The sequence below is a fragment of the Bubalus kerabau genome, chromosome 3, assembly GCF_029407905.1.
Source record: "Bubalus kerabau isolate K-KA32 ecotype Philippines breed swamp buffalo chromosome 3, PCC_UOA_SB_1v2, whole genome shotgun sequence".
Lineage (NCBI taxonomy): Eukaryota > Metazoa > Chordata > Mammalia > Artiodactyla > Bovidae > Bubalus > Bubalus kerabau.
In genome coordinates, this window is record NC_073626.1 from 12,421,871 (window position 1) to 12,447,720 (window position 25,850).

The 25,850-nt window shown below is 39.5% G+C and overlaps 1 protein-coding gene across 1 annotated transcript in view; it reads left to right on the forward strand.

Moving 5' to 3' along the window:
* The window catches only part of CAP2 (cyclase associated actin cytoskeleton regulatory protein 2), a 135,471-nt gene that overhangs the window by 16,954 nt on the left and 92,667 nt on the right, over positions 1-25,850 (forward strand). The window contains exons 2-3 of the mRNA XM_055570702.1: positions 6,151-6,272; positions 10,224-10,324. Of these exons, the coding sequence (XP_055426677.1) occupies positions 6,152-6,272; positions 10,224-10,324 (222 nt within the window). The 5' untranslated portion in view covers position 6,151. The remainder of the gene's footprint in view (positions 1-6,150; positions 6,273-10,223; positions 10,325-25,850) is intronic.

Sequence of the window (25,850 nt, forward strand, 5' to 3'; positions counted from 1 at the left end):
CCCAGGCTCCTCTGTCCATGGGATTCTCCAGGCATAAATACTGGAGTGGGTTGCCATGCCCTCCTCCAGGGGATCTTCCCAACCCAGGAATCAAAACTATGTCTCTCGTATCTCCCTGCATTGGCAGATGGGTTCTTCACCACTAGCACCACCTGGGAAGCCCTAAAGTTAAACAATATTAGGAACTAAATATCTGCAATTTAACAATGGGTTTTATAAGATGACCAATGAGGAAAAAAATACTATTTTTAAACAATAACAGCTGGATTTCCCTGGGGGCTCAGTGGTAAAGAATCCACCTGTCAGTGCAGGACACACAAATTTGATCCCTGGTCTGGGAAGATCCCACATGCCTCAGAGCGACTAAGCCTACGCAGCACGACTATTGAGCCTGTGCTCCAGCGCAGGAGCCACAGCTAGTGAGCCCATGTGCCCTAGAGCCCGCGCTCTGCAACGAGAGTAGCCACTGCAACGGGAAGCTCGCAAACTGCAACTGTCGAGTAGCCCCTGCTCGCCACAACTAGACAAAAGCCCACACAGCAGCCAAGACCCAGCACATCCAAAAACAAATAAATAAGTAAATAAAAACAACGACAGCTACCTCTCCTCCTAGGAAACTGTCTCCAGAACACCTTATTATTCCAAGAACAGTATATGAGAAAATACTGATCCGCTGTATTCTTACTGAAGTGCATGAAGTTTTTGTAAATGTATGCAGTTGATGTAAGAGAAGTTTGAATTGTTTAAATATTTAGAATGCTAACTTGTTTGAAAACAAATAGACTTGTTTTATTAACTCACCCAGAGACAAAGTATATGCACTGTTCGTTCTCCAATCTTTTCTACACTCCTGAAAATCATTGATAAGAAAATATTTGGGGACAAAAAATGTTTGATCAACAACAGAGCACATCATCATGAAAATTCAAAACACTGGGGATAAAGAGAAGATCCCATAAACTTCCTCCAGAAAGGAAAACACGGATTACATCCGAAGGAAGAAGGATCAGAATGGTTTTGGACTTATCAGCAGCCGCCTAGGAAGCTAGAAGAGAATGGAGTGAAAACTTCAAAATTGCAAGGAAAATTTCCAGCCTAGAATTCTACACTCTACCAAACCAGTAGTCACATGTGAGGGCAAAGTATAGATATTATCAGACTGCTAAGGTCTCAAAAAAATTGCCCTTTTATGTACATGTTTTCAAGGGTAATACTCTTCCCAGTTAAGAAAGTATCTCAAGAAAGAGGAAGATGTAAAATTCAAGCAACAGGTGATACTGCACTGAAGGGAGAGTAGGGAGAGTGAAGGTAGAGGAGGACCCCAGGGGACAGGTGTGTAGCAGGCCTGCAGAGCAGTCTTGCAGTTGGAGTGATCTCCAGAAGAGATGCCTCTGAAAAGAAAAAGCTAAGACAATTCCGAGTGTGTTTGGCCCTATGGAAAGGAGACTTATTCAACTCCTGGAAAAGCTTGGAGATGAGTGATTAAGTATAAAGAAAACTGAGAAGCTGAACATCATGGCTGTAGGAAAACAGGTTGTGCAAAAATGGAACACGATCTTAGCATACCTCATGACTCAGCTGTGAATAGTCATAATTGTTTTAACACTGATGACGAGTCACAGAAAAATTGTGATATCATAGTGTTGGGAGGATGGGACAAGAGGAAATGTGCATCGATGTGCTGGTGGAGATTAAGCAAGAGAAAAGTAAACCCTCATGTTTCTGGAGGGAACTCAATGGATAATGCCTAAAACTGAAGGAAACAAACAAGACGTAGAGATAGAACCATGCTACTTAGAGATAAGGAGGTAATTACTAAAAGAAACAGCTGAAATAATTGAACATGGTTGACTCTTAAGGCAAAAAATGGAAGAAGGCATTCAGGGGACTGTTGTGGTTTTTGTGATAAGCCTTATAGAATTATTGACTCTTTACGTTCTGTGCATTCTTTGATAAAAATAAAAAACTTTTTAAAAAGTAAGGGGTAATTCAGATAAGAGAAAATGACAAGGATGAGTTATCATTCCCATTATAAAGAAATTCAAAATAAAATACTTAAAAATTAATACAAAATAAGAAATTAAGATTCATCTCAAGTATAATTTCCTAAACATTCAAAAGAGACAGTCATGAAATTCCATGTTCCTCTCCCTTTTTTTTCCCACCCATCCTCACTCTCTGGTCAAATGTTTGGGCTTCTTCTCTGTAAGCTGTAGGTTATAGGGGAACTTCAACTTAGAGTTGGCTTCTACCTGAGTTAGAATGACAGAAAATGTGGAGGCCAAGTTTGAACTGTATTGTCTAAGCCAGTCTCTTGGTTGTCCAGCTGTGTATCTGGTTTCTCTTTGCATCTCCTCAGATTCTTAGAATATCTTAGCTTCAGCCACTCTGCCCTGTCCCCCTCCTCTGCTGGCTTCCTGATCCAGGCTCATCTGTCTGTCCACCTGGCCCTGACACATTCCTTCCTCTGACCTTGCTGCCTACACTCGCTTTGACTGTCCTCTCCACTTCCTCAGCCTAATTCTTAATTCCTGGCTCCCCACCTCCTCATCTGAACGTGGCTAAATCCACTTTGGAGAACCAAGGCGAATGGAACTGCCTGGGAGGAATGTGGAGAATCTGTAGCTCTGTCCTTTCTTCATTCTTGAGAGCCCAGCTGCCAGCTGAGCGCACATGTGGGGGAAGTGTGTGTGTGTGTGTGTATGGTGTGGTGTGGTATGGGGCAGTGCGGGGGTGGGGGGTGAGTGGGGAGGAGAAGAGAGCACAGCCCTCTTGGACTCCGTCATTTGCCCTGGGAATGCTCGTGTATTTTTGATATCCTGGTGTCGTCTTTCTTTTATTTGTTCTGCATGTCTCTTAGATACCGGTCTAAAATTTAAAACCCAGAGGCATCTTTCCAGCTTCCTTGCATTAGCAGTGTTTTGACCTCTTAAGAGGCCATGGCCAGACTTCAGCTCCTGGTGATCTTACATGAAGTGACATCTGATTCGCTTTTAGACTGCATTCCACACCAATCTGCCCGGCCCTGCAGTTTATGGGCTCACTCCTGTTGTCTTTCAACATATGGAGCACTGTGAGATAGTGTGAGTTTGAATCTTGTCAGGGAGGCTGATTAAGCCACCATCAGGGACAGCAGTTCTATGTGTGAAATGTCCCAGGCCTTCCCGAACAGCTCTGGGAGCGGCTGGGGGTGGTTGGTGCTTCTCCATTGAGGGGCAGAGAGACCTTGCTAACAAAGCAAACACATTGTTTTTGTATCACGGGCTAGGTCCATGGTGGTAACATTTGGCACGTTGAGTAATAGGGAACATAGATAACTGTGAACAGATGGGCAACTATTAAAAGATCCAGGGGCTTTTATCATTTCTCAGTTGGCCTTCACCCACCTACAGGATACCCAGTTCCCTTGTTAAATTACATAAAGATCGCAAATAAATTTCTTCTCCCTCCTCTTTTTTTTTTTTTTTTTCAATTGCAATGGAAGCAAAAGCTCTGACGTTGAAGAAGAGAATAGATGAGAAACTTCTAATTTTGAATCCCCTTGGGATTAGATGCTGATTTCAGCTGCACACAGAACACTGCCCCATATTTTTAAAGAGTAGCTGCTGGCAGTTTCAGAGGAGATGACTTTCCAAAATAGACAGTGAACTCCCCCGTCCGTATCTGGTGACCATCTGACATTTGGGACACAGACTTACAGAGCCATCCACGTGTTTTGATGCGTATAACCTCGCTGTTAAAAAATGGCAGTGGCATGTCATTATTATGCTTATGCTCAGAACTAATGGAATACAAAATACAAAAAAGAAACACCTTACCTGGTTCCCAGAAGCAGTGGAAAATATTTACACATCTTAGAGCAATAAGATTTCTCCACCCTCTGGGGAAGTGTTGTCTCTGGTATAGGAGTGTGCTAGTCCTCTTTGGCTCAGGATGATACTTGGAGAGTTCATAAGAGAAGAAGTGGGACTTCCCTGGTAGTCCACTGATTAAGACTTTGCCTTCCAATGCAGGGGGTGTGGGTGTGATCTCCAGAAGCTAAGATCCCACATGCCTCATGGCCAAAAAACCAAAACATGAAACAGAAGCAATATTGTAACAGACTCAGTAAAGACTTAAAAAGAAAGAGTGAGAAGTCCAGACACTGATTGAGATGAGACATGTCTTCCTCTGTCTGGGGCAGCAGCCTGATTTTGCCCAAAGCAGTCATAGGTTGGTACGGTCAGTTATGGTACATGTACCTGACTCTGATGAACCTGGCCAAATTAGATTGGGTTCATCAGAGGTGGCCTTAATAACGTTACATTCCAGGGCCAGTAATTTTAAAGTATATCCTGTGTGGGCCTCCTGGTGGTTCAGTGGGAAAGAATCTGCCTGCCAATGTAGGAAACCCAGATTGGATTCCTGGGTCAGGAAGATCCCCGGGAGAAAGAATGGCTACCCACTCCAGTATTCCTGCCTGGGAAGTTCCATAGACAGAGGTGCCTGGACGGGCTACAGTCCATGGGGTCGCAAAGACTCAGACACAACTGAGCGACTGAGTACGCACAGGCATGTACACTAACTGTAGCTATTGAAGATCTGTTTGAACGCAGGAAGGGTAGATACCCAGCCCACTTTTATTCTCAGTCCCTTAGCTTCGAAACCAATTTATCCCAGCCAGGAGTGTTGGGTAGCTAAAGATCCATGTGTCCAAAAACAACCCCAACAAAATCTAAATTTTATTCTAAAAATAACCAGCGGAAAATGGAAATAACCATTTTTATTATTTTATTTATCTGTTCATGTATTTTTTATTGTTAGTTTTGGCTCTGCTGGGTCTTCGTTGCTGTGCATGGGCTTTTTCTAGCTGCAGTGCAGATTTAGTTGCTTCATGGTATGTGGAATCCTCCTGGAACAAACGTTGAGGCTGTGTCCCTGGCATTGGCAGGCAGACTCCCAATCCCTGGACCACCAGGGATGTTCTCTCCTTCTTATTATTTTTAACTAAAACCTACACTATTAAAAAATAATTTAAAACAATTAACACTGAAGCCAATGATAATAAGTAGAAGACAGCCCTTGGAGGGAATGGCATCTGTTGCCAAATGATACAGTTTGATAAACGCATACTTCTTCTGTGCTGGGCTCTTTGGTTTAAGATAATTGAGTAAGCAAGGGTTATCACTGGGTTTAGTGTCCCCTGTAGAATTATACTTTAACAGAATTATTGGAAATAGATAAAACATGCTGACACCATTTAGCAGGAACGTTGGTAATGTTAATTATGAGATATATGTTCATGGGATTTTTTTCTCTTCCTTATTTTTTAAATTATGAAAGTATGATAGCACATTTATAGGAGACTTGGAAAATACAGAACACAGTTACATATAGTTCTTATATATTACAATTATTTTTAAGTAGATAAATTGAGATTTTTAGTTGGAGTTTGAGTATCAAACTCTCAAAAATTAACATAACAAATATACAGAAAAGTAGAAGGATATAGTAGACCTGAAAAGCAACATGAACCAATTCAACATAATTAAGATTTATACAATTTTCACACAATAGTAGGATATAAATTCTATTCAAGTTCCCATAGACTATAAACTAGGAGAAACTGGAACATATCCAGGGACATAAAACAAGGCAAAAAATTTTCATGGTCTGAAGGTATTAAAATCATACAGAGTCTGTTCTCTTATCAATATGGAATTATGTTAGAAATCAATATCAAAAGATATTTGAAAATAACCCACATATTTTCAAGTGCAATGGTTCACAGGCTTTTAAGTAAATGTTATGCATCAATTTATCGTAGAATAAAGAAGCATCCATGGAGACACATGATAATGGTATAGAGAGTGAATATTTGTGTATTGCAATATGGTTCTTATAAACATCCCTGAATTGAATAGAAAATAAGATGAGCTCAATGTAATTAGTTTTTATTCTGCTGTAGGTTTTATGTTTTTTGAATTTCACCTATTTCCCTGACATAAAAAAATAAATAAATAAAAATAAAAATACTCTCGAGGTAATTAAAGCCATAGCCATTCCGAATAATTTTTATTTTCCTTCTCGCTGCTGTTAAGTTTAATGGTGTCAGCTTGCTAATCCTCCCTGATGCTCACATGGCCTCCATTTGTGCCGGCATTTTCCTAGGATGGCAGAGATGCAGGGGCTCATGGAAAGACTGGAGCGGGCTGTCGGCCGACTGGAGTTGCTGTCTGCAGGGTCACACAGGCCTCCAGGGGACTGCGGGGAAATTAACGGTGTCAACGGAGGTAGGACTACACAGTTGTCATTACTGGTCTCTTTGTGGGTCACTTAACTTTGTTCCCATCATTGAGTTTTCATGAAACATTTCTATGAACTTTAACTCCTCCATTTCTTCCTTTCTATGTGACCATGACGTTAACCAGATGCAAGCGATCCCCACCAAAAAGAAAAAGAAAGTCTCAATCCACAGTCCACAAAAATTACCTCTATCTGTGCCTGTTAACAGCACAATGCATGAGCTGAATGTCATTATTCTTTCATCTTAGTGTTTATACTGCCCTTCCACATTCAGTGACTAAATATATTATCTAAGTCATTATCAAAAAGAAGCTAATGTTCTCTATTAGACTGTAAATTGGAAGAAATTATCATTCTGTGCATTTTAATTTTAAAGAGAACAAGTCATTAAGTGTAAGAACTACAGTTTTGAAGGAAGAGAATCTGATGTGAAACCAAATATTATTTCGAGGTAGCATGATCACATCACATTGCTTTACGTTTACCATTCCTCATCAAATATGTTTTTAAAATTATATGCTAATGCCACACATTTTTAAAAAGAGTTAAAAAATTATGTGATCAAACATATAAAAAGTTAACTACTTCTTTAAAAAGATACTATGCATGGCCAACTCTGTTATCTACAGTAATTTTTCCAAATTCTTTTTGTCTAAGGTTGCAGATTTAGCAAATAAGAATACAAGACACCCAGTTAAATTTGCATTTCAGACAAACTACCTTTTTTTGGTCGAAGTGTATTCTGAATACTGCATGGGATATACTGCATGATACATACTTCCTCTTAAAATTTATTCTGTGTTTATTTGAAATTCAAATATAAATGGACAATCTGTATTTAATCTGGCAACTCTATTCTTGTCTTACACCCATTGCTTCCGTATCTGACCCATTTTGAATTTTGTCAGTCTTTTGGGGCTTGAGAAAAGCCTTGGGGAAGAGGGGGCTTCAGAAAAAAAGGCTTTCACTGGGCAAGATCCACATTGGTGCTTCTAGAATTTCAGGCGTATTTGGAGCTGTGCCTTGCATTACATGCCCTGGGACAGAAATTACTGTGTGAACACAAATGCACAGGCTGGGTTTTTCCCCCTCCCTACCCCTCAGACATAATGAAAATTAAAATGCCCTGAATGAATTGAAAGGGGATGTTGTTTAAGGGAAAGCTGCCAGGGGCCTGTAAGTTTTTTCCGCATCAAATGAGACACATCTATGATTTCATTTTAAGCTTCTTTTTGTTAACTATACAGTTGGAATATGAGATTCAATAGACTTTATTTGTAAGGAAATATTTTCATGTTCTTCTTCAGTAACTTTGTTTCCTTATGCTTTTGGCATCAGGTGATCAAAAGACATTTCTGAGATTGCTGCCCACAAATATAAAGCCTGTGAATACATAAAATAAACTCCAACTCCCAGGAGGCTGTGTAGTGTTGCTGAGTTAAGGAAAAAAGAAACCCCAATAATGCAAACCTCACTTACACAAAGAGGTACTAGACTGCTCTTTGTACTTTCTTCACAGAAGAAGAATTTCCTGGGAAAATTAATAAGCTAAGCAAATTTGGAAGGCATATACTTAAATTACTTAAATATTTAAACACAGTTTCTAGTATAACAAATCATTCCAAACCAGTTATTAAAGTTCTCTTAAAAAAACTTAGCCAGCAATTTACTATCCTATTGATAGTATGAAATGAAGACAGGTACTTGGTTAGTAGGATTAGTAAAAGGTCTGAATGATGTCCATCCTTAAAGTCTTTTCTTATCCTGAACAACATCACTTCCACTTCTTCTAAATTAGTCAGCTTTGGTAATTTTCTAAATTTTATTTTTAACAAATCCTTAAAGACAATCTTCTCACCTTCATTTACACCTTCAAATGTAAACACCATCATTACAATAATGTTATAACTAAAGTTAATTTTTTTAATTTAAAAAGAAACTTGTAGAAGGAACCAGTTCATTACAGATCCATATTATGCACAGATCAAAGAACTGCCCTATGAGACTGGTGTTATGTTGTGTTTTATGATGTGTTTTTTGCTTACTTTGACAATCAGGTAAGTTAGGCTCAATTCTTGAAGAAATATTTTCATGCCTGCCAATTGACAAGTACTGTGGTAGATACAGGGGAATCTAAGATGAATTATACACAGTCCTAAATCTTCCAAAATCTTTGGTCTCGATGCATTACTATTCTGGGCCTCAAATGCTTTGATTAAGAGATGCTCAAAGGATGCAGACTGGGGAGAAAGACAGGTCATTAAAGGCTGCCCGGAGGAGGTGTGAGCAGAGCTGAGTGATGAAAGGAAATTGAAAAATATTCCCTTTTATCATTGTCCCTTCTGCTATGTAGAGGCCTCCATCACATTTTAAAACCTTTTCCCACTTTAAACACTAAGCAGAGACCCCTCAGACCTCTTCTACGGCAACAAACAGGTTTATCTGTTTCCAAATGGATCCATGAGGAATCTTTGGGTTTGCACCACTTTTATGTTATAGAAGTTGGTACATACTGCATTTTAAACTTAGGATGATAACTCAGCTTCAATATCCTGCCTAGAAGTGAGACTTAGAAAGTAGGTGCAGAGAACTGTGCACAACTGTTTCCATCACTCTCTGGGCCTGTGGAAAGGGCAACTGGGAACCAGGGGAAAGGAAGGAAATCTATCCTATGCATTTATGAGCTTGGATATTTCTGTCCAGTATAAGAATGGGACTCCTAAGTTTGACTTTGAATCTTATAAGGCTGTACTGCTGAATTTGTCAATATTATCTTTCTCAATATTAGAGATGCAGTCGGGGACTTAGACAAAAGTTTTTTTAATGAAAATCAGGGAAAGAAATACAGAGCACCCCAGGTTGGACCATTGCCCCTTTAGCTTTAGAGTAATTTAGCAGATCAGAATTTACTGTGGGTTAGTGCACCAGTCATTTTTACACCCACCCTCAATGTCGCTCTTCCCCTGGGAAGTGAAGGAGGAAGTAAATAAATGTGTGAAATCAACTGTCTTCCTTCTTTGCCCAGCGTTCATTATTACCTTTTAATTGTCCTGAATAATCTTGGTAACTATTGGCAAGGTCATTATAGAACTTGGATAGGTCAGTGTAGAAGTAAGTACACTGGCTTTGGATTCAGAAGGTGTGATCAGTTTTTGGATCTGCCACTTACTTGGTGTATAGCCCTTAACAAGTCATATGCTCTGTTTGCATCTTCATTTCCTCATCGGTCAAAGTGTGGCCGTGCTACCTACATCATGGGTTTGGGGGAGAATCAAGTGAAAGCATGCAGGTGAAAGTACCTACTCAACCAAGTATGTCAGAAAGAGAAAAACGAGTATTGTATATTAATGCATATGTATGAAATCCAGAAAGAAGGTACAGATGAACCTGTTTCCAGGGCAGGAATAGAGACACAGATGTGGAGAATGAACATGTGGCTCCAGGAGCCAGGGAGGAGAGGGTGGGACAAATTGGGAGATTGGGATTGATGAACATACACTACAATGTGTGAAATAATTAGCTGGTGGGAACCTGCTGTCTATAGCACAGAGAGCTCAGCTCTGTGATGACTTAGAAGGGTGAGATTGGGTGGGTGAGAGGGAGGCTCAAGAGGGGGATATATGTGTATATATAGCTGATTTACTTCATTGTACAGCAGAAACCAACACAACATTGTAAAGCAGTTATATTTCAATTAAAAGATTTAAAAAAAAGAAAGTACTTATTCAGGAGGACAAAAATAGAGGAAAACAAAAAAATTAGGAAAACACTGCTTTCTTGAGCCATTGAGAAGTGTTTAATAAGTACTGATTGGGTGAATGAATTAGTGAATAGAAAGAAAATGATGTGGATGACATGAGACTTCCCTATTACTTATGGCAAAGCAGTTCTACCTTTCACTAAATTACCAGGGAATAACACAGTGTTCCTTTCTAAAGGTGTGGCACCCTCTGTGGAGGCCTTCGACAAGCTGATGAACAGCATGGTGGCTGAGTTTTTAAAGAAGAGTAGGATCCTGGCTGGTGACGTGGAGACCCATGTGAGTACTTTCCTCTGTTGTACTCTGTGGAAAGATTGACTGCTATTAAAATATTTTTAAAAAAAGGGTCATAACCAGGGCTGGCGAAGGATGGAGGGATTGAGACCCTTGTGTGCTGCTGGTGGGAATGTAAAAGTTGCAGCCCATATGGAAAAGAATATGGCAGTCCTGCAGAACATTAAAAACAGAATTAACGTATGATCCAGCCATTTTACTTATGGATATAGACCCCAAAGAATTGAAAGCAATATCTCAAAGAGATATTTGTATACCCATGTTCGTAGCAGCATTCTTCACAGTAGCCAACATGTGGAAGCAACCCACGTTTCTGTTGACAGATGAATGGATCAACAAAATGTGGTCTGTGCATACAATGGAATATTATTCTTTCATAAAAGAGGAAATTCTCACACAATGAAAATATGGATGAACCTTGAGGACATTATGCTAAGTAAAATAAGCCTGTCACAGAAAGATACTGTATTGGGGAATTCCCTGGCAGTCCACTGGTTAGGAACTGGCACTCTCACCGGTTGGGGAACTACAGTCCCACAAGCCACGTGACATGGCCAGAAAAAGAAAAAAAGGTACTTATGATTTCATTTATATGAAGTATGTAGAGAAGTCATACTCATAGAAACAAAAAGTAGAATGGTGGTTGCCAGGGGCTAGAGGGAAGGATAAAAACAGGAACTTGTTTAATGGGTATTGTTTTACTTCTGTGATGCAGACTAAACTCCAGAAGAAATTCTGGCAGTCTGACGCATAACAATGTGAATATACTCAACGCTACTGAACTGTATACTTTAGAAATGGTTAATGTGATACATTTTGCATTATGTGTATTTTACCACAGTTGTTTAAACTGCAGCTTGAGGAAAAGCAGAGTTGTAGAATTGGATAATCTCTGGATTGGTAGAGACCAGCCTCCTGGTTTAGACACTTTCTATACATTTTAAAAATCTTTAGCATTTTCCCTGAGGCTAGACATTGTTTGCGTCCTTTTAATGAAAATAAAAGCCAAACCAATTAACAACCTAAAAGAAAAAAAAATTTATTCAGGTACTTTTTATTCATTTGCCTTTGTTTCTTGCAAGGTTGAATTAAAAATCCATCTGCTTATGGATTTCTCAGCAAGAGAGCATCCCGGCAAAACCATTTTCAGTATAGACTCACAGAAAATCTGATTCTTGAATAAAGTTGTGGTTTGCAGTTCAAAAAACAACAACAACACTCTTTTTGCTCCTTCTTCAATTAGACATTATACACAACACTCAACACCGGTCTTCCAGGGGATCTGGTAACTCAGATTATACCCTTGGTTCCAGAATTGTAATTAAATAGGCGTTTATCTCATCACATTTGCAATGTATTTGCTCATCACATCTAAGAGAAATGAAGATCAGTCTCATGGACCTTTTTATTAAATATTCCTGTTGAAATCCTCACAGGCAAAAGAAAGGAAGCTCTGATATGCAGGAGTTCTAGAAAAGTCTGTGTAGTAAGACCTACTTAAGATGTATCACAGAACTCTAGAATTGCTCTGGTTTGTTCTTGAGCTTGATGTCTGTGTTTACAGAAACCTGGTCTGCAGTAACATGGTGGCTGAGCTTCTGATATGTTGACTCATGATCGTACTGAAATCTAACATATAAAATGGAGTATCAGACCCAAGACATTAAAAGAGATTCTTAAATAATTGAAGAACAGTTTACTCTCTTGAAAACTACTGTAATAATTATTATAATTAGTATTGTTACCATTAATATTGACATTATATTATATATAATGTGTACTTCTGAGGTACACAGTACATTATAATTCTTATTAGTAATGTCACAAAATTCTATATAGTGTTCTTTTACTGGGGAATAATGAGGCCTGTAAATATGTATATTTAACTTTGCATTTTAAGAAATGTAGGGTTTGCATACTAAGTAATTCTCTTCAAGCTGCATAGTAAACAGTTCCTTTAAATTCTTTGTAGAATGAAGTGAGTTATCAATAAAGTGTAGCTTGATTTATATGAAGTTTTTTCTTCTCCCTGCTCATCAGCCTGAGAACAGCATGACTCAAAGGAAGGAATATTCTCAATAATGAATAGATAATGCTTAAAGAAATTTGTGTTTCTCACTCATTAGTTTTTTAACAAGGAAGGAAGGTGGGGAAAGAAGAAAGGAAAGAAGGGAAGAAAGAGAAGAGAAAGAGAGAAAAACACTTGTCATCTGAAAGTGTAGACTCGGTTTCTATAACACAAAGAAAAGCTCAGGCAGCTTTTGTCCATCTGCCCATGACTTTAATACATTGAACAAGCAGTTTATTTTTTCTCTCTTATAGAACCATGTGTCACTGACATTAAGCTTGCAGCTGCTGCCTCTCCCATAAGCCAGAAGTAGGGGTTGAACTTTGTTCCAAGAACACACCTGTTGCTTAGGGGAAAAAAAAAAAACCCACATACCTGATTGTACAGTATGGAAATTTGAGAATGACACAAATGTCCATCACTTTAACTCCTGTCCCTGTGTGTAAAAGCTGTTTCATAGACACTAACAATGAAAAAGGGCAGCCGAGCTATGATTTAACGTCTGTCTTGATGTGTTGGCTGCTGGTTGGGCTTAATTTACTGAACAGTCAATAGTCTATTGACAGAACAGACCACAAAAAAAGGGAACTAATAGCTACAATTAGGAAGCTCTGTTGAACCGAAGAACATAGCAGGTTTAGAAAAGATTAGATCTTGTAAAGCCGCCTTGTATGCGGCATAAACTGAAGGGCTTATTTAAATTACCCTTCAATCCAGGAACGCTGACACAGCTTGCACCCTTTTTAAGAGATAAACAAACAATGCACAATTTTATAATAGATGTTTAGGGTAAATATAGTCCTCAATGTCAAAGAAAAGGATCCCCCAGAAACTGGGCCTACAGAATTGTAAGCCCTTGCTCAACAATCATTTATCCTTAAATGGATGAATGTGGTTTGTTTTTTTTTTTAAACAAAGCTGTCCTGTTGTTATTCATGGTATATGGAACTAATCTTAGGTCTGTTTCTAAATGATTTGACCATCATGAAACAACTGCAAATCATATAGCTCTTCCTAACTCAAGCCCTTTTTGGAGATTTATAGAATTTACATATTAATGTTTGTGAAGGTCTGGAACATTTATTTCTTATGATTAAGATGGATACAAAAGCAATATTCTTTTATTAATTGTTCAATAAAAATGAGAGACCCCAATTTGAACAAAAGGGCAATAAAATTCAGCAAAAAAGTATAATACACTACACAAGGTAAGATTAAATGGTATTAAACAATATTATAGCTTTGAGTTCCTGGACTTTATAAAGGATGGACCTATTTAGACAGTTATTATAGCTCTACTTTTAATGGGCCATGGTTACTCTTGTAGATGTTCCTAGAACTTGTTACTTACTTAAATCATCTACAGAATGTCTTGTTCATTTTATGCCCTGCTGCTTAGGTAACATGTCCAAAGGGTGTGTAAGTTAAGGATGATCTCTTGTTTGTATTTGGATTTCAAAGCTGGCTCTTACTTTTTATAGCATGACCTTGAGCTAGTCCTTACCCTTCTCAGTAATGAGACTGGACCACATCACTTCCAAGGGCTCTCAGAGCCCCTTTGAGTGACTCACCCGTTGTCTCAGTGTGAAAGCATGAGGGAGTTACTCAGTTGCCAAATGAAGAGCTTGAGATAGAACAGCTTCATCACCAATATAAAGAAAAAAAGAAATCTTGAGCCACGCCAGGGAAAGAACCTCAAACAAGCAAAACAAGCAGAAGGAAACATGTCAGAAAAAGCATACACAGAACACTAAAGATAACATATCATCCTGTTTTATGATAATATAGAAAAAAATCAGACTCCTTCATTTAAAAAGACCTTGAGGGACTTCCCTGGCAGTCCAGGGGCTAAGAAGACTCCATGCTCCGAATGTAGGAGCCCAGGTTCCATCCCCAGTCAGGAAATTAGATCCCACATGCCACAACTAAAGGTCCTGCATGCCACAGCTAAGACCTGGTGTGGCCAAATAAATAAATACAAAAAAATTAAAAATGCAAATAAAAAGACCTTGCAGCCTCCGTGAGTCTGTCCTTCTTGGTCTTGCTAGTTCTTACTTCTTCCTTGACATGGACCTATGCCTAAAATAAATAAAGTAAAAATGGCTATATATTTATTTTACTAATTGTATCCATATTCTTTCTTCAATTTTAGAAAATCTTTTTGGGTAGTTTGTACTCAAAAAGAACAACCATTTGCATTTTTGGTGCTTTATAATCTGGATCTTTGTAGACACCCTCCTGCCCCTACCAAAAAAACAAAAAACAATCAGAAGCACAAGTTTGGTGCCTCCTGAGAAACCTGTATGCAGGTCAAGAAGCAACAGTTAGAACCTGACATGGAACAATGGACTGGTTCCAAATTGGGAAAGGAGTATGTCAAGGTTGTATATTGTCACCCTGCTTATTTAACTTAAGGGCTTCCCTGGTAGCTCAGCTGGTAAGGAATCTGCCTGCAGTGCAGGAAACCCTGTTTTGATTCCTGGGTCAGAAGATCTGCTGGCAAAGGGATAGGCTACCCACTCCAATATTCTTGGGCTTCCCTGGTAGCTCAACTGGTAAAGAATCTGCCTGGATTGTGAGAGACCTGGGTTCGATCCCTGGGTTGGGAATATCCCCTGGAGAAGGGAACGGCTACCCACTCCAGTATTCTGGCGTGGAGAATTATTTATATGCAGAATACATGATGCAAAATGCCAGGCTGGATGAATCACAAGCTGGAATCAAGATTGATGGGAGAAATGTCAACAATCTCATATATGCAGATGATACCACCCTTATGGCAGAAAGTTAAGAGGAACTAAAGAGCCTTTTGATGAAGGTGAAAGAGGAGAGTGAAAAAGTTGGCTTAAAACTCAACATTCAGAAAACTAATATCATGGCATCTGGTCCCATCACTTCATGGCAAATAGATGGGGGAACAATGGAAACAGTGACAGACTTTCTTTTCTTGGGCTCCAAAATCACTGCGGATGGTGACTGCAGCCATGAAATTAAAAGACACTTGCTCCTTGGAAGAAAAGCTGTGACAAACCTAGACAGTGTATTAAAAAGCAGAGACATCACTTTTCCAACAAAGTTCTGTTTAGTGAAAAACCAAAGCTATGGTTTCTCCAGTAGTCATGTTGGATATGAGAATTGGACCATAAAGAAGGCTCAGCACCTTTGAATTGTGGTGCTGGAGAAGACTCCTTGAGAGTCCCTTGGACTCTCTCGCAAGGAGATCAAACCAGTCAATCCTAAAGGAAATCAACCTTGAATATTCACTGGAAGGACTGATAGTTCCCAATATTTTGGCTCCCTGATGTGAAGAGCCCACTCATTGGAAAAGACCTTGGGGAAAGATTAAGGGCAGGAGGAGAAGGGGGCAACAGAGGAGGAGATGGTTGGATGGCATCACTGACTCAATGGACATGAGTTTGTGCTAGCTCCGAGAGATAGTGGAGGACAGAGGAGCCTGGCATGCTGCAGTCGGAGGGGTCGCCAAGAGTGAGACACGACAGAGCAACTGAACAACAACTGCAGTGAAACAGCCCGTTCCACACAGATCCAGCCTCCTCAGTCTCCTGCTTGCCTTCAGTCAAGTTGGCCCTCCCATTGACTAGTTTCTTGCTAATAGTTTTAATCTGAACATTTATTTTTATTATAATTAAACATAAGTATACCATGGCAATCTCAATCTCAAAGGATCGTGTGACATCTGTCACATTCTCCAGATGGCAGAGACCAGCCCCCCCCAAAAAATTACTTGTACAAAGGATTCTGCATCTAGGTTTCAAACAGGCTTTATATCAGGGATCTTTTGTCTTACAGTCTTAGCCAGTGACGATAGAATTATTAGAGAAGAAAATACCTTGGAAACCATCCATTCCAATATACATACTCATTTCTTTTTCTTGTCTTTCTGCCTCTCTCCCTCTCTCCATCCCTCCCTCTCTCCCTTCTCTTCTTTATCTCCTAACACCCAGGGACCACTCTCTGAAAGAGAATGTACCTGAAGGTGTTAGTCACTCTGTCATGTCTGACTGTTTGGGATTCCATGGACTGTAGTCCTGTAGGCTCCTCTCTCCATGGGATTTTTAGGCAAGAATACTGGAGTGGATTGCCATTTCCTTCTCCAAGGAATCTTCCTGACCCAGGGATTGAACCTGGGTCTCCTGCATTGCAGGCAGACTCTTTACCATCTGAGCCATCAGGGAAGCCCTCCAATATACATCCTCATTTCTCTTTCTTTGCCTTTCTGCCTCCCTCTCTCTCTCCATCCCTCCCTCTCTCCCTTCTCTTCCTTCTTCTCTTCCTCTCTACCTGTCTTTTTCTCTTCCTTTCTTCAAAGAAACTGCAACCTAGAGAGGTTGGTGATATAGGTGCCAAGTTGTATACAGAACCATGACCCCATGGCAGAGGAGGAATCTGGTCTCCAACATCTCCATCTGTGGTTTGGGAGGTGCCTGGCGCAGACCCCCTAGGGTCAGCTGTGTCTCACTGCCTTTGCAGGCAACTGAATCACTAGTACGATGCAGTGGCATGTATCTGCCACCTCTTCTTGTCCTCTGCACTCAATAGCTGGCACCGTTCTCCCTATCAAATGTCCACAATAGGTCAAGAAAAGGGTGGACTTGGGCGCAGCACGTGAGGAGAGGAGTTACAGTGAACATCACCATAACTCACGTCTTTCATGTGTCTCTTCAGAGCAGCGCTGAGTGAGGCAGCAGAACAGTGACCTCTAGGACAGATGAACTGTGTCCCTCATGGGTCTTTGCTTCTCCCCAGTCACTAAACCAGCCTGCTCTCAGCCTGGTCATCCCTCACTGTGCTGTTGACACCAAATTGGCAGAATTCAGAAAGATCACAGATCAATCCATCTCTGTTATGATTTCTTTCCAAGAAGGTGGAGAATTTTGACTCAGCACTGAACACATTCTTTGTTTTTAACTTAAGGATGTTTGCTTTTAGAACATCTAATCCCCGTCTCTGCCCTTGAACATCCTAGTTTCATAGCACATTTTAAGCCTAGGGAAGGCTCTTTATCAGGAACTGGCCTTGGAATCTCAACATCTCTTGAAGAGACACCAGGCATCACTAATCGCCAGAATCTCCCTGTTTACTCCACCAAAAATAAATATCTCCGTAATATTTTGCTGAGACAATGAGTTGGGTTCCATGAATCTCTCAGGTTAAGATGAGACCTGTGCTTTTCTTTCTGCTTCTTAAAGGAAACCTGTGGAATACCAGCCCTGATTATTCTCTTCTGGTCTGTGATCACTGGTGTAAGCAAAATGTAAGAACCGAAATATGCAGAGATGTGTTCTGAACATACTCAGACTTCTATGTGCACATTGCTATATTTAAAATGGATGGGCAGCAAGGTCCTACTCTATAGCACAGGGAACTCTACTCAATGTTATATGGTAGCCTGGATGGGAGGGGAGTTTGGGGGAGAGTGGATACATGTATATGTATGGCTGAGTTGCTCTGTTGGGCTGAAACTCTCACAACATTGTTAAGCAGCTGTACTCCAATATAGAATAAAAAGTTAAAAAAAAAACCCGAAATACCTTTCGGAAGATTGTTTTCCATGTGAGAATTTAATCATGTTACTTAGAACTGCACAATAGAGGTCCTTTTCCTTTCTCTTGCCTTTTTCTTTTTTCCCCCTGTCTTTCCTTCTTCCTAAAACTATGCCAATAATGCGAACATTTATTGTGTTTTCTATCTAGACTTCAGGATAATTTAATTGTTTGCCTGGAGGCTGCTTCAGCGTCTGAAAATTAATACTTTGTCTAAAAGTAATGACCTGATCTCATTTAGATTATCTTATTATTGCTGTTCTAGCAACCATACCCACAAAATACACCACACACACAGACACACACAGAGACATGTCCCTCCACACATGTATATCTACTATTCACCTAAGAATTCCTTATAATACTGTATTAGCTACATATAAGAAAAAACAGCCTTGGTCAAATAGATGGGCACTCTGACCTGAGTCACTCTAATCGTAGTGCATGTGTTTGCAGATTCCTTAGTGTGCATAAGGCAACTTACAAACTATGCTTTTTAACCTGTAGTATATTTTTCCCTTTCCAGTTGTATTTAGAATATGGTTGAAAATTGTAAGTTTTGAAACATGGCAGTTTACACTTTCATAACATATTACAAGCCAATTCTTTTTAATATATAAGATGTTATAGTGCTGTGAAAAAAAAACCAGGGTATTCAGTGAGTTAATAATTTATTACTCTGTGTATGTGTTTGCAATAGAAATACTTTCCTTTTCAGAAAACACTTTGCAAAATAAATATTTTAAATGGTAAGGTACTTGGAATGCTAATAGTTGACTTTCAATGGCTTTGGTTAAAACAACTCAACATACAGAAAAGATGGTATGATTTATCCCTTCAGCCCACCTGTTGAGTGTTGGGGACTAGTTCAAGCTTCCAGAAGTATGCTGTTTTCCTCTTGTCTTCTTAGTGTCCAGCACTTATCCATAGTAAGTGGTTAATAAATGTTTGCCACATGAATAAATGTTTTGCCAAATGAATGAATGAAACCGAATGTGTAAAAGAATCAAATTACTGAATCAGTGGACACATGAATGTACTATGGCTGACAATTTGGATCAAGTGGTATTATAGATGAGGAGTTAAAAGAAAATCAAGGCCAGGTTGTATGTCATGAATTAGCAAGAGAAACATAGATTCTATAGATTTTTATCATGAATGCATACACATGCACACACAAGCCCTGGTTTTATCATAGCCCTGACAATGTATCTAGTACCCTCTTTATTCTCTTTATTCTCATTCCTCTTTTATAGTTGAGGAAAATGAGCCATTGAAAGACTGGAGCTCTAAGGCAGTTTAAGAAAGCTATGGAATTTGGAAAGATGGTAATGACGACCCTATGCAAGACAGCAGAAGAGACACAGATGTAAAGAAGAGACTTTTGGACTATGTGGGAGAAGGCGAGGGTAGGACAATATGAGAGGATAGCATTGGAACATGTATATTACCATATGTAAAATAGATGACCAGTGCAAATTCGATGCATGAAGCAGGGTACCCAAAGCTGGTGCACTGGGACAACCCAGAGGGATGGGGTGGAGAGGGAATTGATGGGGGTTGAGGATGTTGAGACACATGTACACTCATGGCTGATTCATGTCAATGTATGGCAAAAACTGGAGAAGGCAATGGCAGCCCACTCCAGTACTCTTGCCTGGGAAATCCCATGGACAGAGGGGCCTGGTGGGCTACAGTCCATGGGGTCGCTAAGAGTCAGACACAACTGAGCGGCTTCACTTTCACTTTTCACTTTCATGTACTGGAGAAGGAAATGGCAACCCAATCCATTATTCTTGCCTGGAGAATCCCAGGGATGGGAGCCTACTGGGCTGCCGTCTCTGGGGCCACACAGAGTTGGACACTACTGACGTGACTTAGCAGCAGCAGCATGGCAAAAACCACCATAATATTGTAGAGTAATTAGCCTCCAATTAAAATAAATAAGTAAATTTTTTAAAAACTTAAAAGAAAAAAGAAAGCTAGGTGGGAATTCATAAGTAACAGGAAAATCCATCAATATATTGACTTGTACTCCAATAGAAATCCCATGAGCTCTGTCTGTGACAGTATATTTTTGTGAGCCTTACTGTAAGTATTTTAAACTGAAGGTCAGAGTTAGAAAAAGGACAACTCTGGATTTTGTTTGATTTTTCTGTTTGGATTGGGTTTTACTATGTTGCTTTCCCCTCCGATCATTAAAGTGATAGCTATCAGGCAAGAAATAACTTGGGAGTCAGAAGGGCCAGTTGAGAAATTGAATTTTTGTCCAGGACTTCATGGCATCATATTTCTAATAATTAGTTATTCCTGGTTTCAAGAGTCTTTAGTTGTATTTATATAATTTTAAATATCTGGATGAAAAGTGAAAAATTCAGTTGTTGTTGTTTAGTAGCTAAGTCGTGTCCAACCCTTTCATGGCCCCACGACTGTAGCTCACCAGGCTGCTCTTTCCGTGGGATTTCCCAGGCAAGAATACTGGAGTGGGTTGCCATTTCCTTCTCCAGGGGATGGATCTTCCTGACCCAGGGATTGAACCTGCATCTCCTTCTTGGCAGGCAGATTCTTTACCACTGAGCCACCTGGGAAGTGAAAAATTCAGTAGATTGTCTCAATATATCCAGTCAGACAGTCCCAAACTTTTAGATGAGGACTCTCAACCCAAAGTTCATCTGTAAGTTAGTTCTTAGAAACTTGGAAAACATTTGCCTATAGACCTAATGTAAGGGATGGGTAGTTCATTTCATATGCAAAGATGCAGAAGAATATTACTCTGTGTGTGGTACACAAACCACTGCCATCCACAGATTCTGCTAATGGTCTGCCATGAAATGAGTACAGAAATTGTGAGTAAGACATTGAGAACTTTTATAACAATCCAACAGAGTCATTTTAAAGGCTGCTAGGCACCCCACTCCAGTACTCTTGCCTGGAGAATCCCAAGGACGGAGGAGCCTGGTAGCTGCAGTCCATGGGATCGCTAAGAGTCGGACATGCTTGAGCGACTTCACTTTGACTTTTCACTTTCATGCATTGGAGAAGGAAATGGCAACCCACTCCAGTATTCTTGCCTAGAGAATCCCAGGGATGGGGGAGCCTGGTGGGCTGCCGTCTATGGGGTTGCACAGAATCGGACACGACTGAAGCGACTTAGCAGTAGCAAATCTGATAATTTAAGAAACTTGTGCTTTGTGTGTCTTTATTTCATTTTTATAGTAAGGCTCTTTTATTAATATTTCTTTTACAAAACTATAAGTCTGTGAGAGATGAGAAATTAAAAAGAAAGTCTTCACCAAAGGTTTTTTGAGTAGCACCATGTAATGCAGAATGTTGGGGAAGAAATATGACTCAATGACTCTTCCACCATGATTTTAGTTTTAGTTAAATGAAGCAGGAAAACAATAATATTAAATGAAAAACACTAAATGAAAAACACTCATTTATTATGAATGCTGATACCTGGGGGAGTGCACATTTAATTAGAGAAGGACTTAGCACCAGATAAAGATTTCTGTGCAGATTCTGTGTACTTATATCTGACGATGGACCTGATTCCTTTCTACTTTTGCTACCATGCATAGGATTTTTCTTTTTCTTTGTGTGAGTATATAATTACTCTCCTTTGATTATCAGAATAAATTCAGAATTGACATGTGGGACCAATAAAAAAGGAGAGAAGACATTTTTCCAAGGATAACAGAACAGGAATTGAAAGGGTAGAGAGGTGATGTATACACTTACCAAAAGAGTTGCCTTATTGGAAAGTGAAGTCTGCTGGATTCCCTGATGGCTCAGTGGCTAAGACTCCAGGTGCCCAATGCCAGGAACCTGGGTCTAATCCCTGGTCAGGGAACCAGATCCCATATGCCAAAATGAAGTTTGCATGGCTCAACTAAAGTTCCCACATGCTGCAAATAAGACCCAGTACAGCCAAATTAATCATAAATAAATAAAAATAAATATTTTAAAAACATTATGATTATATAGTTTGCTTTAAAAATGATGAAATGTTTATATGTATATATATTTTTATGAAAAGAAAGGCTGGAAGGATACTTATTAAATTGCTGAGAGTGGTCATTTTTGGGGGCCAGACTTGCCAAAATCTTTACATTCTAAACATCCATGTCTTTTGAACTTTTGTAACAAGCATGTGTAAACTGTTATCAGAAGAAAAGGAAAGGAAGATTTGGTATTTTAAGAAAAAGATCTTGGAATCGAGGTCTTGCCTGGAAGAAGTTCACTGAGCAGCAAAAGACAAGTGAGAAAACATGGATACCAAGTAGTGTTGGTCCCACACAGCTTGGCTGCATGCTGGTCAGGAGTGGTCAGGAGTCGTAGACGCCACAGAGTCCATGGGGACCTGGGTATCCAGTGTCCAGCAAGGACTTTGATGGATTGAGTGTTCCATCGCAAGATCTCAGCTGTTGTCAGGTCTGTACGGTTGGTGAATGAACAAAATCTGGTTTGTGGCTAAATTCTATGGTCACCGGAGATCTATTTCATTTCCCTGCCATATTTAAATTTTCTGTATTAGTAAGAGAGGCGAAGGGGAAAGAGAACTAGCGTTTATTGAGGACCTGCTATGTTAAGCACTTCTTACAGCTGCCGATGTATAGCTTTATTTTATCATCAGGAGAACACTTTAAGGTAGGTCACTTCAAGATAAAGAAGCCAGGCGTCAGGAAGGTTGGATAACTTGCTTATAGCCCTGCGTCAATGGGTAGAGTTGGATTCTGTCTCAGGCCTATCTGAAGATCTGAAGCTCACGGATTCTCTGCTGTGCCACACCGTTTTCTAAGAATTTCAAATCATTCATTATTTATTGGTAGTTATTGAGCTTCTAGTGTAATAAAGGCCCTTCTGTGTAGGCACTGGGCTTCCCAAGTGGCTCAGTGGTTAAGAATCCTGCTAATGTAGGAGACATGGATTTAATCACTGGGTTGGGAAGATTCCCTTGAGAAGGAAATGGCAACCTGATCTGGTATTCTTGCCTGGGAAATCCCATGGACAGAGGAGCCTGGTGGGCTACAGTCCATGATGTTGCAGAGTTGGACATGACTTGGTGAATAAACAACGTGTAGGCACCCAGGGGCCTAGTCTTCAAGAGCTTATTACCCACTTGGAGACTCAAGGCATACACACATGTATGAAACTTAAATAAGCATACGACTTAAATAGTACAAAGTGAAAGGACAGTGCTTAGCGTCACAGTGCATTCTAGAATAAGGAGTACTTGCTGCCTCTAATTTTTCTGATTCATTGCAGCAGCCAAGTATCCTTTACTTGTATAGACCCCAAAATTCAGCAACCATGCAGTACTTCTGGCTTTGAGAGTCAAAGGATTTAGTTTAAACATGTTGGTAAAATGCTTTCGATTCCTTAAGTGTTAGAAAGGCAAGATAGAGAATTTTGAGAGGGGCCAATTTGCCAAGTGTCTTGTCAGTATGCATTGACTAAATTTGAAAATGAAATTAATTTCAGAGAAGAGTTTTATTCAGATTACAAACTTAATCTGCCTGTCAGAAAAGCAAACAGATTTAAATATACAATAGTGTTTTCTTTTTTTCTATTCTGATGTCTTAGGAAATACTCACTGGTTTTAATTATTTCAGTTGGTTTTTGAAAAGGTCATCTGCTACAATTAATTGTTTAGAAAAGTTTTATATTGGGTTTTTTAAATTACAGTGATTAGTTTTATACTATAGATTTTACAAACTTTTCTACACATTCTATTGTTTGTGACCTGCTTGTTTCAACCATGTGTTCTGGGCCTCTTTCCATGTCAGTAAGTTGAAGTCTGTACTATCACTTTTAATGACTGCATAGTATTTCATTGCATGGTTGTACCATCATTGATGTAAACAATCAAAATCATAGGTGGAGGAAATAACATGTACAAGATGCAGAGCCCAGATGAGGTTGAGATGATTAAGGTGTGACTCTGAAAGGAAGTACACCTGGGCTCCACGATCGCCTCACCTGGGCTCTTCCCTGAAAGGATGGGCATCTAGTGGTATTTCAGTTCAGTTCAGTTGCTCAGTCGTGTCCGACTCTTTGAGACCCCATGGACTGCAGCACGCCAGGCTTCCCTGTCCATCACCAACTCCCGGAGCTTACTTAAACTCTTGTCCATCCAGTTGGTGGTATTTATAATCATTAAAAAAATTACTGACATTTGACTTTTTTCATTTTTTCCCTATTATAAATGAAGTTACAGTGCATATCCTTATACAAATACTATTCTATAATTGTACAATTATTTTCTCAAGGTAAAGTCCAAGGATTGGTACTGCTAGGTCAGTGACAAATGCTCCCTAATACTTACTGTTGTCCCCCCTACCACATCCTGCCCTTCCTGCCCACCATACACATTGTACTGATTCATACTCTCAGTGTCTAAAAGTGCTTTAGGCTGTTGCATGATAATTACAAACTAGCAAAATAAAAATTTTAGGGATACAATGCATGATTTGAATGCACATTATTATTCATGGAATTAATTGTTTAAAAAAACTTTGCCCTCTGTTACACTAGCAAGAAGATAAAAACAAAGCTATATGTCCCCCTGTATTTTTTTGCCAGAGAAGATCATTTATCAGTTCTACCTTTTATTTATTTGACATGGGATGAAGTTTGTTTAAATTGGTTCTCTGGGGCTGGATGGGACATGTTCTGGATGGGGTGTTACTTTAATGGAAACCGATAATGCAGCTGAGCTATGTAATAGAAGATTTCAGGCCTGAATGTAGAAAGGACATGTTGGAGCTGTTCCTTAGTGTCAGAACTGTGCACTGTGGCTGATGTAAACTACTTATGTGAGCTGGAAGTTGCCAAGGCAACAGTCCTATTAATGAAGAATGAACCTCTCTTATTATCAGTGCCTGGATGAATTTTTTTTTTTTTAATAAAATGTGCCTAGTAGTCTCACATTGACATTTTCAATCTACCTACTCATCTTTCCTTTCTAGGCTGCAAAACTATTTAGCTCTATTCAATAAGGATGCATTCTTTCTCTGCTAATGAAAGTGAAATCATTGGGGGGGAAAAAAAACAGTCAACTGTAAGGGCAGTAAAAATACTAATTTATAACAATTACCTAATATAAAATTATTGTCCTTTTGATATATGCTTTGGCTAAGGCAGAGCCTAAATTGACTGGGACTTGGTAGGTATTTGAGCAGGCCAGAGTCTTTAAATTAACTTGTCTTTATGATTTAATGGAGTGTTGCCAACATATTTATAAATAAGTGGAGTGTGACATTGCTTCTTCCTTCTCCTGGTCAGACTGTAAATTTAGACTCCATTTTACTGTGTGCACACTAGAAATTAAAAAAAAAAAAAAAAAAAGCTGTGGTTGTCTTGAGCCAGAGAGCCATGTTAACGGGGATGATGATTAGAATGCCTGGGTACCAAGCATTGTGCTTCCTGAGGTCTAGAAAGAAGGAAATCATTTCTTCAAAAAAAGAATACATTCCTGGCCATCCAGTGGTTAAGACTCCACACCAGGATTGTGGGTTCAATCCCTGGTCAGGGAACTAAGATCCCAAATGCACGGCCAAAATAAAAAAAAGAATACATGCCCTTTTTTAATGAGAATACTTCTTGTGTTTTGTCAGGCTAACCAGATGAGGAACTTACCTTTCAGTTATGGTTGTTGGCAACCCATTCCTTTCAATGGAGCATTTGTTGTCTGTTCCACCCAAATAGCAGCTTGTCGCCTGTTACAGTCATTAGTCATTCCCAGCTTGCTTCCCCTGAGAAGGTACTCAGAACTTTCTGATTATGAAATTAAATAATAAACTTTGATTGTGTTCTCATCACATCTTTGTGATAATTATTTTCTGATAGTAAAATTTAAATGTTTGAGGTAGAAATT